Raw genomic sequence first — 14,302 nt, forward strand, 5'->3', positions numbered from 1 at the left:
CCCCCCCCCCCAAAAAAAAGGAACTTAGTAAGAAAACATGTAAAGTGTTGAATAATAGTGTTTTGGATCTTCTTATGTTTTAGGTATAGCAAAAATCATTTGATGATAAAAATTAGAGGATTCTGTTCCTAAGCCCTGTTTTGTTAGAAATGTGAAGTGAACAAAATTTTCATTCTGGTAGAGTGACGTGAATAGAGGGTGGACTTGCAACAGTAAGGTTGCTCCATTGCGACCTAGTGGTCACAGGTTCAAGTCGGGAAACAGATTTTCCCTGAAGCAGGTGTAGGCTTTGTACATTATAACCCTCCCAGACCTGTAGTGGCAGGAGCCTTTTGTGGTCAATGCAGAAGAAATAAAAGAAAACTTTCAGTGGCCCAGAGGAAACTTGCATCAGAAAATTTTATTTTTCGAAAAAAAAAAAAAAGTGGAAATTTAATTTCTTCTGTAAATATCATAGATTTTACTTTTCTTTTGGTTATTCTACTCCACTTCTAACCGAACATACACTGAATGTTGAATTACTTGTAGTGTATGTGCATTTCTGAAGAGATACCTGGTACAGACTTTGTTTTGGCAGAAATCTAATTAGAGAGAGATTATATGAAGATTGTTTAAATACTATTTGTTCTTTCAGGTTATTGAACTATTTGATTCGGCACCCAAATTGGAGAGAAACATTTCCTATGGCAAAACCGCGTGTGTTTGAGAGAACTGCTGATGGACAGTGGTTAAGATGCTGAATAGCATTAAGAAGATTCTCAGTTTCTTGTAGGAGATCTAAAATCCATGTAGACAGTAATTTTCTTTCTGTATTGAAACCTAAAAGCAGATATTGCAATTAGAAGCAAGTTAACAAACTGAGGAAAAGATAGTTTTTCACATCCTCACATACCTAATACCTCCAGTACTTCTGATCCCTTGCCCTGTGATTGATATAGAGTAAGCTCCACTCCTAGATTGTCACACACACCTTGACATCAAATTCTTTAAACTGAATACAATGCAAGTAAATATGTCAAGAAGTTTTAAGAGACTCCCATGGCCAGATCACACCTTCAATTTTTGGAATTAGCTTTATCATCTCTTCCGAATCAGTCCGAACTTCTATAGCTTGGTATCTCATCTGCAAGCTTGCTTTGGAATTAGCTTTATCAGCTCCTTTGAATCATTCCAAACTTCCACAGCTTGGTATCTCATCTGCAAACTTGCTTTGACCCCTTGAAGAAGACCCCCAAATTCTGCCTCAACCTTGCCTCCTGCCACACTGAAATCAAATCCTGCAGAGATAAATTTATCTTGGTGAAAAATCAATGATGAAAAGCCTATCCTGCTTCATTAGCCAAAGGACTCCCTGAACATACGACTTTTGGGGACTTTGTGGCTGGTATATCCAAGGTGCCAAACATGCTAGTAGCCTAATTAGTTAAATTCCCTGTCTTAGATTCTTCACAAAACCATTTGTCGGCAAAATGCATGACGGTGAAGGCACATTCCAATTACTATGAACAATGAACAAAATGCATGACAATGAAGGCACATTCCAATTTTGGTGATAGTTGAATTGTTTTCATTCAATCCCAATATAATTTGGTCCATGCGGTTGTGAGGTCAGTATGTGTTCACCGGACTAGTCAGACCTTTGATACCCGTTGTTAGCAAAAATAAGAAAAAAATAATCCTTATCTTAACAAGGAACAGGCATCGACTACAAGTAGGAGGTAACCAAAACCTTGGCAATTTGGGTATTCATGGATCTGGGAAGGTATTTGCTTCGTTTTCAAATAATCCTCTAACATTGGGGTTTTAATAACACACACCTAATTGTGAATTTTGGACGTACTTCAAAGCAGTTTAATGGATCAACCTTACTAGGGTATTTGGTCATTTTCCCCAAAAAAAACTCTCTTATGCATCTTATGGAGAGATAGCCTCCAGAGAGTGTCTTAAAAGGACTAATTTATCATTGCTGAGAACATTTCCAGGGTGTCTACAATATTGCCAACAACTCGCTTTTGAGGACATGCCCTAGAATAAGGTTGAAAATGTAAAACATAGTGTGAGAACAGTCAATGGTAGGGAATGCCATGTGTCCTCCACCTCACCTCTTTGGATAAGAGAGAGGGAATCGAATTGAAAGTTTCCACCTAGATTAGGGTCTAGGACCCACAAAACAAATGATGACTCCATGGTTGTTCAATGTGAACTGATCAAAGTGTTAGTCTGAGTAAGTGAATATTATAGTTCAAGGAAAGTGTTAAGCATCCCGATCCCCTGGTTAAAGTGATCTTTTTATTAGTTGGCTAAAACTATGTATAATATATGAAATTAAAGGAAATAAAATACAAATAGCAAAGGTAAAAAACACTTACCAAAGTAGTTAGCTACAAAACTAACTGGTATACAGAATGTAAAACAAGGATGTTTGATTGCAAGGATACATTAGTATACATGAATGTAAAGAAAGAGAAATAGTAAAATATAATATGTGAAATAAACATACAATATGAAAACGATCATATGAAATGCAACCCTAACCCCAGTGCATGAATGCATAGATAAATGAAGGAAAATACTATAACACAAAAGAAACCAAAAAAACATGAAGAAAACACACTTAATATGATGGAGACCAGATAAAATAAATATGGAAATTTGCCCATAAATAGAAAATAATAAACCACTAAAATATTTATAAGGCTAAAAAAAAATTCTTATAAAATAAGTAAAAAAACATTAAGAAGGATGATGAAAACATCATATCAAGTTGGAAAACATTAGATTCAAATCATGAAATCATAGAACAACAATGAAAACCCTACTCTAGTGGTGAAAAAGATAAGAAAACAAGTGAGAATGAATACGAATGAAATTCTTAAGTATGAAAATCATATAAATATAAGATGCAAAGGAAAACTTAGATCTAGATGGAGAGAACAATTTATCTATATGTAAAACATGAATGCAAGACAACCTAAGGTACATGCATGCATAGAATCCTGAACGACATAGCATGTCGAGATGAAAGAAGATTAGTTCATGAACATGAGTTTCACATATCATGTTAAAGCATTAGAAATCAACATGAAAATCATCTTAGATACATGGAAGAGAGAACAAAAGCATAACTTGTAGAGTGATGAGCACAATAATGTGTGAAATCTTAAGGATATAAGTATACATTTTGCCTCACTTTGGATAGTACTACTTTTATTTTTTATTTTTTATTTTTTATTTTTTATTTTTTATTTTTATTTTTTTTAGTTTTCAAGTCTACAAGAGAAAGTGCTTAAAGTGAATCAAGAACCAGTCCAAAGGTGGGACCCACTCATTGGTACCACATCTTCTCTTCTACAAAATCCTGAAGATTATTTTCTCTCCTTGCCACCTCACAAGATCTTGAAGATGCTATGCAGAGATTCATTTCTGATTTAATCAAGATTGCAAGATATTGGTGAATATTGTAAGGAAAGAATAGAATTTGTTAATTTTGGAAACAGATTCTCTCTTTCCTCATACAATATCTCAGAGAATGAGGATTTTTACCAAGATTTAATTTAATTTAATTTAATTTTTTTTCTTAAAGAAGACATGTAGAAGGAAGGAGGTAAGAAAAAAACCCTATAAAAGCCCCTTCCTCCTATTTTATTATTCTCCTTAGTTTATTTTCTAGTTTATGCTTAGTTTTCTTCTCTCTCTCCCTCTCTCACCCTTTAGTTTTAATTCTTCTCTATTTTTGCTTTAATCACTTTTGTAATAGTTTTTTATGTCAATTAATGCAAGCACTCTTTTATTCTTATTCAGCCTTTTATGTTTATGATTTATGCAATTGAGTTGTAATTTTTAAATTTATAGTTCTAGGCTTAGATCTAGGTGACAAGATCACGAGCCGTGGAGCATCTTTTTTTTTTTCAAGATTTTTTTTCTCTAGTACTAGAAATTTCAGATTTGGTTTATTCCATATCTGGTTTTTAGTACTGGTAGTATCTCAAATCACCTAAACTTTCAAGTTCAAGCATTGATTCAAGTTAGTAGGCTCCTTCAGTAGTCTTCTTTCCCCCCTCTCATTCCCTCTTCTGACTACCCTTTCTTTCTTAATTTAGGATTTTAATTTCAGTCGTTACATTATTGCTATCCCTTTCCCCCAAGGTTCATGGCTAGTGTATGTGTTGGCTTTGCCCCTCCTAGCCATAGAACCATCAATTTATTGCTTTTATTTTAATTGTCTTCTTTTCCCTAAAGCCAAGTAGAGTAACCCTTGTAAGAGTGACTCTCTGGTCAAGTAGGAAAGTTCATATTATCATGCATCCCTCGGGCTAAGTAAAGAAACCTACTTGTGAGTCTCTCTCTAGTTTTCTCCCCTTTCTTTTACTTTATTTTTATTTCAGCATTTTTTTTCCTTTATTTATTTATTTTTTTTTTTTTAAATTGCGTGGGTTGTTTATTTTCAGTTATTTATTTATTTAATTTTAATTGCGTGGCTTGCGTCTTTAAATTCTTAGATGACGAATGGTTAGGACGTTATTTTAGATACATATATTTAGGACGGTAATTAGAATTAGATCACAACCATTAATCGGTTCACTTTCGCATTATTAAAAAAAATAAAGTGGCTACTCTCCCTATGTTCGACCTCTAGCTACACTGATCTGTATACTTGCGGTTACATTTTAAATCCCAACATAGAGCCCATAGGATATCATGCAAAGACTTAGCCCTTGAATGCATGGAGAAGGAGATGAGATTAACATTCTAGGTTGAGACATAAACAACATTCAAGAAAACAACGTTCATCTGTCTATAAAATGGGATGGAAAATTTATTATGTATCAAACCATAAGTATTTCATTAATCCATAAAAGTAAGCAACAAATTAATCAAAGATACTATGAAAAAATATACATTGATAAGAATGATTTTCATGGGTCCATTGCAAGATATGGAAATATGGTTGAAGATGAGAGTGAAAATTATTATTATTAGCCCAATGAAAGCCTTCCTACAGCAACCCAAGTTCACTAAACTGCACCGCGGTGACAGCTTTAAGAATGGGAAGATCCGCTCATCCTGTGTGAATACTAAAACACCGCTCTGGCATAATGGCCCAAAGAGTCACAAGGTATTATTCCTTGCATTAATTTTTCACACTGCATTTTTTTTTTTTTTTTGGATAACGAAGGGTGTCCCCACATCTTTGGAGTGGGAAGGAATAGTCCCAAAGCTCCACAAGTTGTTTCCACTCTAAAGAGGGTGATAGTCCCAAGAAATGAGAGCAAATCAGGTTCTCATACGAGAATGATTCTCGTATGTTCCTGATCCACACAAGGAAAAGCCTTGTGGTGGATACTATGTGTGGAATCAAGATCCTACAAGAACTATGAACGAGAATCTGATCCACACTCAGAAGAAACAAAGGTGGTGTCAAGAGAATTCGAACCCTTTTTGATGTACTTAACCTGCTATGCTTTGAAAAGATCAAAATCACTCATTAGACCCTCATCAGCAAGTTCAGACTCGCCATTGGTTTTGTAGTGAGTTTTCTCCAATTATTTACAAATAAAGTTTTATTTTAGACTATTATAAATATGGGGAAAATCACAAATTAACTTGTTCGAGTTTCAAGTTCGAATGGATGTCTTCTATTTTGTATACAAATGACTGTTTGCTAAGACTGTTCATTGCGCAAGATGGAGCTCTCTAACAAGCCCAACAATGCAGGAAGACCACACACCTACATAATTATTGAAATCTCTTGATTGATAGATTTGAAGAATACCATCATCAATTGTTCTAGACTCTACAAGCTCAAATACAAGTGTTTCTTTGACGTATAATCTTTAATTTTTCTTTGTATTTATCACATAATTCTTATATAAGTCATAGTTTTTAAGTATTAATTAATCCTAAATAAATAAATATGCATCTTAAAGGAGTCGGTACAATTCCGGTTCTAAGTGTTTCCTTGTTTTGGACCCATTGAGAAATGTGCATTGAGAAAAATAAATATGCATCTTAAACGAATCTTAATAATTCCGGTTTTAAGGCCTGGATACTCGTTGTTAGCAAAAAAAAAAAAAAAACTACAACAAACATAATCTTATCCAAACTAAATAGGGTTAGCTACATGGATCCGATATGGAAAAAGGAAAATAAAGAAGCAATAAAATAAGAAAAAAGAAGTAAAAATAGGTTAAGAGAAGTAGATAAGGCAGAAATCAAAGATGCATCACAAGAACATCCCTGACACGGGGTTGGCTACCCGGGCCCTTGCCCTCCACAAAACTCTATCCATAGCCATTCTAGAATCTAGCCCCACCATATGCATGTCTTTTCTCCCCACTTCATTAATAGTCATTTCAGGCCTATCCCTACATCTTTTGGCTTCCTCCAAATAAATCTGCTCACTCTTCCTTACAGAATATCTATAGGTATCCGTTGCATATGGTCATATCATCTCAACCGATACTCATGAAGCTTGTTCTGGATTAGTGCAACCCCCAACTCCTTTCTAATACAATCATTCTTTACTCTATGTATATAATTATATATTATGTATTAAAATATATTTTGCATATGTATCTCATATATTATATGATATATAGTTTATGAATCTTTTTAATTTGGATTGATATTGAATCAAGATCGGCCTTGATTGATCATGTTCCAGTTCCTGCTCCTGATAATGAGTTTTCAAACCTTGCCAAGGATTTAAATCTGAAATATACCGATCCGGATAGGCTCATATCGAATCAGATTGATCAGTTTTACCTCTATTTTTCATTAAAAAAAAAAAGGACTTTATCTCCTTTATTTCTCGATTATCCTTTTACTGGGCCGATCCAATAGCGATAGAAATTGGTGAAAGAAAATAAATACGGAACGATTCATGAAGATCGATAAGCATGCACGACAAACACTACAAAAACACATTTTAGGCATACCTGAATCCATGGCTGAAGAATAAGAACTCCTCAATATCTTCTTGTATGCTCCTCGTACAACACGATCAATGTTGGTCTGGTCTACCCTCTTTCCCTTTTGCTTTTTGTCGTTAACATCACTTAATGGGTCAGTGATAACTATATAGAGGGGTGAGGGTAGGGACCAACCCTACAAAGAAATTAGGGTTTCCTCCCCATTAAAGAAATAATACCTTAGGTCCACACATAGTAATAAATATTTCACACCATTAAGGTGTGCTAATAGAATCCAATATCTCCATAGAGATCACTTACCAATAATATTGGATTCTTTCTGTTACTCTATCTTTAGTCAACACCACTAAATCGATTTTGAAAACAAATCTTTGACTATGCTAGCCCACCTAATAGAAAATCTTACAATCTCCCACTTGGGCAACATATGTCACAAGTTTTAGATTTTAAAATTTATTTAAAACGACTCTCCGATTTAGATAAACTGAATGTGGCCACAAACAAAACAATGTCGAATGGAGTGCACCTTAAACCAAATGCCTTGGTCCGAATGAGAATTACAAACACCCAACCGTATTGATCATCACATCTAAAGCGATATGGGACCAAACACGTCAAAGTGCTCATAACCTCACCGACTTGGGCTGAACAATATGAAAGTGTGGTATGGAAATAACATGCAATAGTGATCATCATGTCTATTTCCAAATTGGTCCTAGCTCGAAAATCAAATGAGCCCTATGAGACAGATACCGAAGGTCTCATTAACTACAAGCGTCTCCCAAATGCTCAAGCTTCAATCAAAAAAGCTCATTGGGACTGGGTCTTGATGTCCCAAAACACTGGCACTAGACCTCAATCAAACGAGGCTTTGCTAGCGACTGGATGTGTGTATATTGACTAAATCCTCAGATACCGAATGAGGTAAATACACCACATATAGCCTCAAATTTCTGTATGAGGCAAATAAATAAGTGTATACATATAAACAAATGGCCATAATAAAAATGCATATATATTCTTGAGAAGAATAATAATGCATCATATATACAAACTAAAACTGAAAGTCAAATGCGAATATATTGAGCAAAACTCTCACTAATAAAATACATCAAAAGAACTAACAAGTCTCATATTAGTGATATGCTCTTGAAAGACTTTTGGAGTCAAGCCCTTAGTAAGATAATCTGCAATCATGTTTTCTGTAGCAATCTGTTCCATTGTAATCTGTGACTCTTGAACTTTCTCTCTGAAAAAAAATTACTTAATGTCAATGTATTTAGAGTCTGAAGTACCTTTACGGTTATGAGAGAAACGAACCGCAGCGAAGTTGTCACAGAACATCCTCAATGGTTTAGATATAGAGTCAACAATTTGAAATAATGTAGTTCTACAGAAATTTATGATTCATGAGTTTACTCCCACTAATCTTTAGATAGACCTATTCGATTCCTCCCATTTTCATAAAGAACCTTAACTTGAATATAATTAACAACCACTGGCTTAGGAGGCTCATCAATTAAGATTAAAATTTATTCTCATAATAGCCAGAGAAATATTAAAGGATTAGTTCTATTCCTTAAAATTGAAACCATTCAAACTTTTTTTAACAGAAAATAGTTGAGAAGTCAAAGCTGATAAATATAATCATACATATTTACCAAAATATGCAATATGCAAGAACATAAGGCATATTAAACTTCCCAACAATATAATTAAATCTGACTAACTGGGCTATTAATCAGATTTATCCCAGTATTGTTTTCAATAACTGTAGAAAAACAGAAACTGGGAAAAGATCCGACGTCATCGGGGTCACACCTGTGGTGGTAAGATCGCCCAACACATAGTGAAATCTTTCACATGCAAGGCGAGACGCTCAAAACAACACCACTCTAAAGATTCCATCACCTGTGGTGGCAAGACAAGAACCTTCAAAGCTATGAAGCCCAAAACGTCACTCTCACACTATCAAGTGAAATCGACCAAATGAAGACTCACCTATGGTGGGAGCACATCATTCACCATATGGTCTCATTGACTGCAACCCATCCTGAATAGTCAATAGTAATTTCACAATCCCAGTAACTAGCCCACTAAGTGGAAGCGTAATAACTAAAATTATGAAAACCTATAGACTTGGATTACTACCAAATGCCCGTGGGTTTAGATTTTGGATGCAAACAACAAGATGGGTTATTTCAGTATTTAATTAATAAAATATTCAACATAAGCCCACAAAAGCAACCCATTATAAACTCTAATAGTCAATATGGTAACACCATAATTTAACAGTTATCAAAGTGAGTACATTCTTAGTATGACAGTTTTGTACTTTCAGCCATTACCATACATAAATAAAAAAACCTAAATATGGAATTTTCTATAATGACAACATGCTAAATATGAAAGTTCATAACATTTATTCATGATAACAAAAAACACATGAAATATGTTATTTTATCCTTAATTCATTAGATATAGAAAGTTGTATACAAATATGAACTTTCAACCCAAATGACTTTAATATCCAACACAAATATTAGCTCATAAACTTTAAAGTCAATCACAATAAAGACCTATAATTTCTTTAAATAAAAAAAAAAAATTCATTAACTAATAGAGCACATGAATCAAATAATTTATAGGCCAAAATAACAATAAGCATTTAACAAATAAAGGTAATGTTAGCTTAGATCCATAGTAAGTATAAATAACTTCATAGGCTTTATACCAATAAGCCACTAAAACTTCAATGAGTTCATTTAAATCATTCAAATATAATATATCTGTTTTATCTCGATGAATTTTCAATAAAATTGAACTTTATCACAAGTACAAAAATGACATATAAATTTGAAGAAATATTACTTAAACAATGCATTTGTGATATTTTGAATCATAAATGGGTGTTAAAACTCATAATTATGTGTCTCGTGACGAAACCTGATGTCACGGATGATAAATATAACATCGAAGAAAATATCAAAATATTCCAGATTGACTTAAAATTTATGAAACGACAAGTGTAGTATACATAATAAAACATGTATAATACATCTCACCCTCAATAGGATAATAATTTATTCTCCCACTAATATAAGAGAGTAGGACTTTGATACCATTGAAATAAAATAAATACGGAACGATTCATGAAGATCGATAAGCATGCACGACAAACACTACAAAAACATTTTTTAGGCATACCTGAATCCATGGCTAAAGAATAAGAACTCCTCAATGTCTTCTTGTATGCTCCTCGTACAACACGATCAATGTTGGTCTGGTCTACCCTCTTTTCCTTTTGCTTTTTGTCATTAGCATCACTTAATGGGTCAGTGATAACTATATATAGGGGTGAGGGTAGGGACCAACCTTACAACGAAATTAGGGTTTCCTCCCCATTAAGGAAACAATACATTAGATCCACACATAGTAATAAATATTTCATACCATTAAGGTGTGCTAATAGAATCCAATATCTCCATAGAGATCACTTACCAATAATATTGGATTCTTTCTGTTACTCCATCTTTAGTCAACACCACTAAACCGATTTTGGAAACAAACCTTTGACTATGCTAGCCCACCTAATAAGAAATCTTACAATTGGTCGTGACTGGGGATGAAAAATCAAGATCTGGTGATATAACGTAGGGTCTTCCAAAAGTGGAACAAGTGTTAGAAATGTGTTTAATTGATTCAATATCAATGAATATTAAAAAAAGGGTTGAGGGTTGGAAAAAACGTATAACAAGAGTTTTTGGAATTCCTCAGGAATTCTTGATTGGTGTCAAGCTAACTATAGTGCAAAGTCAGATCTCTTTGGTTAATAAGATTTAAAATGCTTATTGATTCCAGGGGTGCAGATCCATAATAGGCATATAGTATTAAGTTTGTCTCGAATTCTTAACCCGTTTTGAAGATTGACCCGCTCTGATCGGTGATAGGCTTTGGGGTTGGTCCTCGGTATGGTTTGATCGGATCGACTGAGACCCGATAGGTCAACCCACGACTTGGAGTATATATAATGTACTGTTGTCTTGTTTAGAAAATCATTGTATTTTTTGGGTTTTTCGAGCTAGGGTTTTAAGGTGAGTTTTCTCACCGCTGCTTGGGTGTAATCTCTCTTCTACATAGTAAAACATCTCCTTCTTCGCCCGAGGACGTAGCACAGCACCCTAGTGTGTGAACCTCGTTAAATCTCTGTGTTGTGCGATCTCTCTTGGTTTATTTATCGTATTTCTCGTTTGATCTAACATATAGAACTTAGTATATGTTAAATAACATCAAAAGAATTGATTTCAAAAGATGGAATATCTAATGTTTTTTCACCTGGAGAACTAATTGGATTGACCAGTCACCACTCTTTTGATATGAAACCCATCCATAAAATGGTTCCACGAATCTGTATTGAACCGATCCATATTCGTCACTGCCGAGATTTCATATCGGTGTAATGATACAAACAAATGTAATTAAAAAAAAAAAACGTTAAAGAGGCAAAACCATCTAATTTCAACTAGGGGTGCAAAAGGGCCAGGTTGGGCCAAGCTTCTTAAAACCTTAGCCCAACCCCGAATCCCCTTGACTAGGCCTAAACCCACCCTGACCCTAGCTCAGGGCCGCAAAACTTCAACCCAGGTTTAGCCCAACCCTTACCTACCCTGATTGACCCTAACCCTGACCCTGACCCTGGTTTGCCATCAAGGGCGAGGTATACCCTGACCCTGACCCTGCAAAATATGAAATAACTAAAAAATAAAAAATATCCATAATAAAGAGTAGAGAAAAAACACACTCATGAGGAGAACATCATAAAGTAAATATTAAACCAGTATAAATAACTCCAACTATTATGGTAAACAAAGAAGTGATCATCTTAAGAAACCAAATAATCCAAAAAAAATCAATTATTTGTCATAATAAACAAAGAGATCATCCTAATAAGGAAAACAATACAAAGATCTCAAAACCCTTGTCATGTTAAAAAAATAGAAGAACATCCTAAGAACACAAAAAATCCAAAGTCAACATCAGGGGCAAAAACCAGGATTGGGTAAGGCCAAAACCAAGGCTAAACTCAAGGTAAAAAAATCAGGGCTAGGATCAAGGTATGCTGGGAGGGTCAAAGACATCAACCCTTACCCGTCTTGACCCTGACTCAGGGTCATGAATTTCAGGGTCGGGCAGGCCCTTAGGGTCAAAATTTTAGAGTTGGTACTTATTTAGGATTAAGGCGGGCCAAGGGTGAGTTTGGGCCGTCAGGGCCAAATTTGCACCCCTAATCTCAACCAATATGGTCAGATCCAAATTGGTATTAAAAATATCAATACAGTAATATCTTAAAAGAGGAGGAGATTTCTCCACAAGGAAAGCAAATCAGAATCCTAATGCAAGGAAATTAAACTAATACTTACATCATGGAAAGAATCTAACAAATATAAAGAACAAATACAATGAAGGAAATATATAGCTTAGCAACGGGAAATGTATACATCACACGGAGAAGAGAAAGCAAATGTATATGTGAATCAACCTCTGCGATTCTTTGAGATCTCATATCTCTTTTTCTTTTCGAAAAAGCAATCACTCAGGGAATTGATTAGTTAACTATGCATGTGAATCTATTATAAATTCAATTTTAATGGTGATAATTCTATCTCATTGGATATTAATTACATCATTTGGGTGGACAAAACGGAATTATCAATCTTTAGAATATAATTTGTTGCTCTTTTGAATGTTCCTCTTTTGTTTATTTATTTATTTAAGGGACTTCCCGAGTTTAGATAATATTTGGATTAAAAAAGTTATTAAAATGAAAAATGTGTGATGTAAAGACCATTAGGTCAGAAAAAGGATGATGTAATAAGTGATGGCATTTTTATTTTAATTTTTTTGATAAAAAGTAGGTGATGCCATAACTCAGAGAACAAAATAAAGATTATGCTGCTGTAAAGTGGTGATGGTACGTTCAATAGAGATAATTCAAGGGCCGTTGGAGGAAGAGAACCGATCGTGGATGCCAATTGAATCGAAATATGGAATCGAAGGGGACAAATCATGGTGAATGGCATTTAATAACCATGATTTTATTGACACGTAACCAAGCAACATACTGTGGATCCGTGAGAGAGGTTTGGGAATGGTCACATCTAGGCAGGGGTGTCAATTTTGAGCTCACACTGATAGGGTCAACCCAACCCGACTCGCTTAAGGTCCAATCTGAACCTGCCCATTTATTAAACGAACATTTACAGTGCAGAGTAGTAGCCCATCGAGTGCCCAATCGGTCTGACTCACTTAAATAGTCCGTTAGAACCGATTCAATTACCCCAACCGACCTGACCCCCTTTAGAAAAATGCTTAAATTGTAAATACTTATTCTACCATTGATACTACAAAATATGAGGAAGGAATAGGTAGCACTAAACTAATAGTTGATTACAACACAATGGATATATGTGATTTCAATGAGAAAAATGGTGACCTTTGTGATTTCACTGTGAAGATAGACAACATAGAGAAGAGATAAACATTTGGCATAGACAGGCAGCTTGGTTTTCATTGAAATAATGAAATTGAGCACAAACAATGTGCAGAATTTCTATAAAAAACTAATATAGTCAAACGACTCTCAAAGTAGTGTAACAATTGAAGGGAAAGATAGCTAACCAAAGTAGGTTTTTTTCTTTCATTGTATTATGTATACCAGTGAATCAAAAATCCGATTTCAAGTTTGTAATGTTCTTGGATCATTCAATTGTTAAGAAAAATATAATTCTTGTAACTTAGATTATATTTTAAAAACATGATTCCCTTAGATATGGTTCTGGAATTGTGAATATTATCCTCTATTAGTTTTAAAGTCAATAGTTTAATCCACTTAAAAAATGATTTTAGGGTAGGCCCGTTTAGTACCCGTTTAGAATTAAATAGGCCTATAGCCCGTTTAAGGCCTGTTTAAGGTAGTCCGATTAAAGCCCGACACCAATCGACCCGATTACAAACCGTATCATGCATTCCAAACCTAGGCCTGTTTAAGTAAACGGGCATTCACAGTGCAATGATTTTACACCGCCAAGCCCAGTTAGGCCCGACCGATTGACACCCCTACATCTAGGGGTGTCAATACCAAGTCTGCATTGTTTGGATTGATCGAATTTGATTAGTTAAAGATTGGCTCGATTTGTATTGATTATTAAATATATTGAGTCTAAGTCCGACTCGTTTATAAAAAAAGTAGTACATACTGCAAAGGGTGATCTTGATTGGGTTAGGTCTGTTTACAAACCCGACTTGGCTCAACATGTTTAATCCGATCATTTATGTTAAGTATATTTTGATTTTTTTTTTTTTTATCAATT

The 14,302-nt window shown here is 34.6% G+C and overlaps 1 protein-coding gene across 1 annotated transcript in view; it reads left to right on the forward strand.

Annotated features, from left to right (window-relative positions):
- The window catches only part of LOC122060916 (protein N-terminal asparagine amidohydrolase), a 7,095-nt gene extending 6,214 nt beyond the window's left edge, over positions 1-881 (forward strand). Inside the window, exon 9 of the mRNA XM_042624021.1 lies at positions 635-881. Coding sequence (XP_042479955.1) covers positions 635-740 — 106 coding nt within the window. The 3' untranslated portion in view covers positions 741-881. The remainder of the gene's footprint in view (positions 1-634) is intronic.
- Positions 882-14,302: the final 13,421 nt, after the last annotated feature.

The sequence above is a fragment of the Macadamia integrifolia genome, chromosome 14 (assembly GCF_013358625.1).
Source record: "Macadamia integrifolia cultivar HAES 741 chromosome 14, SCU_Mint_v3, whole genome shotgun sequence".
Lineage (NCBI taxonomy): Eukaryota > Viridiplantae > Streptophyta > Magnoliopsida > Proteales > Proteaceae > Macadamia > Macadamia integrifolia.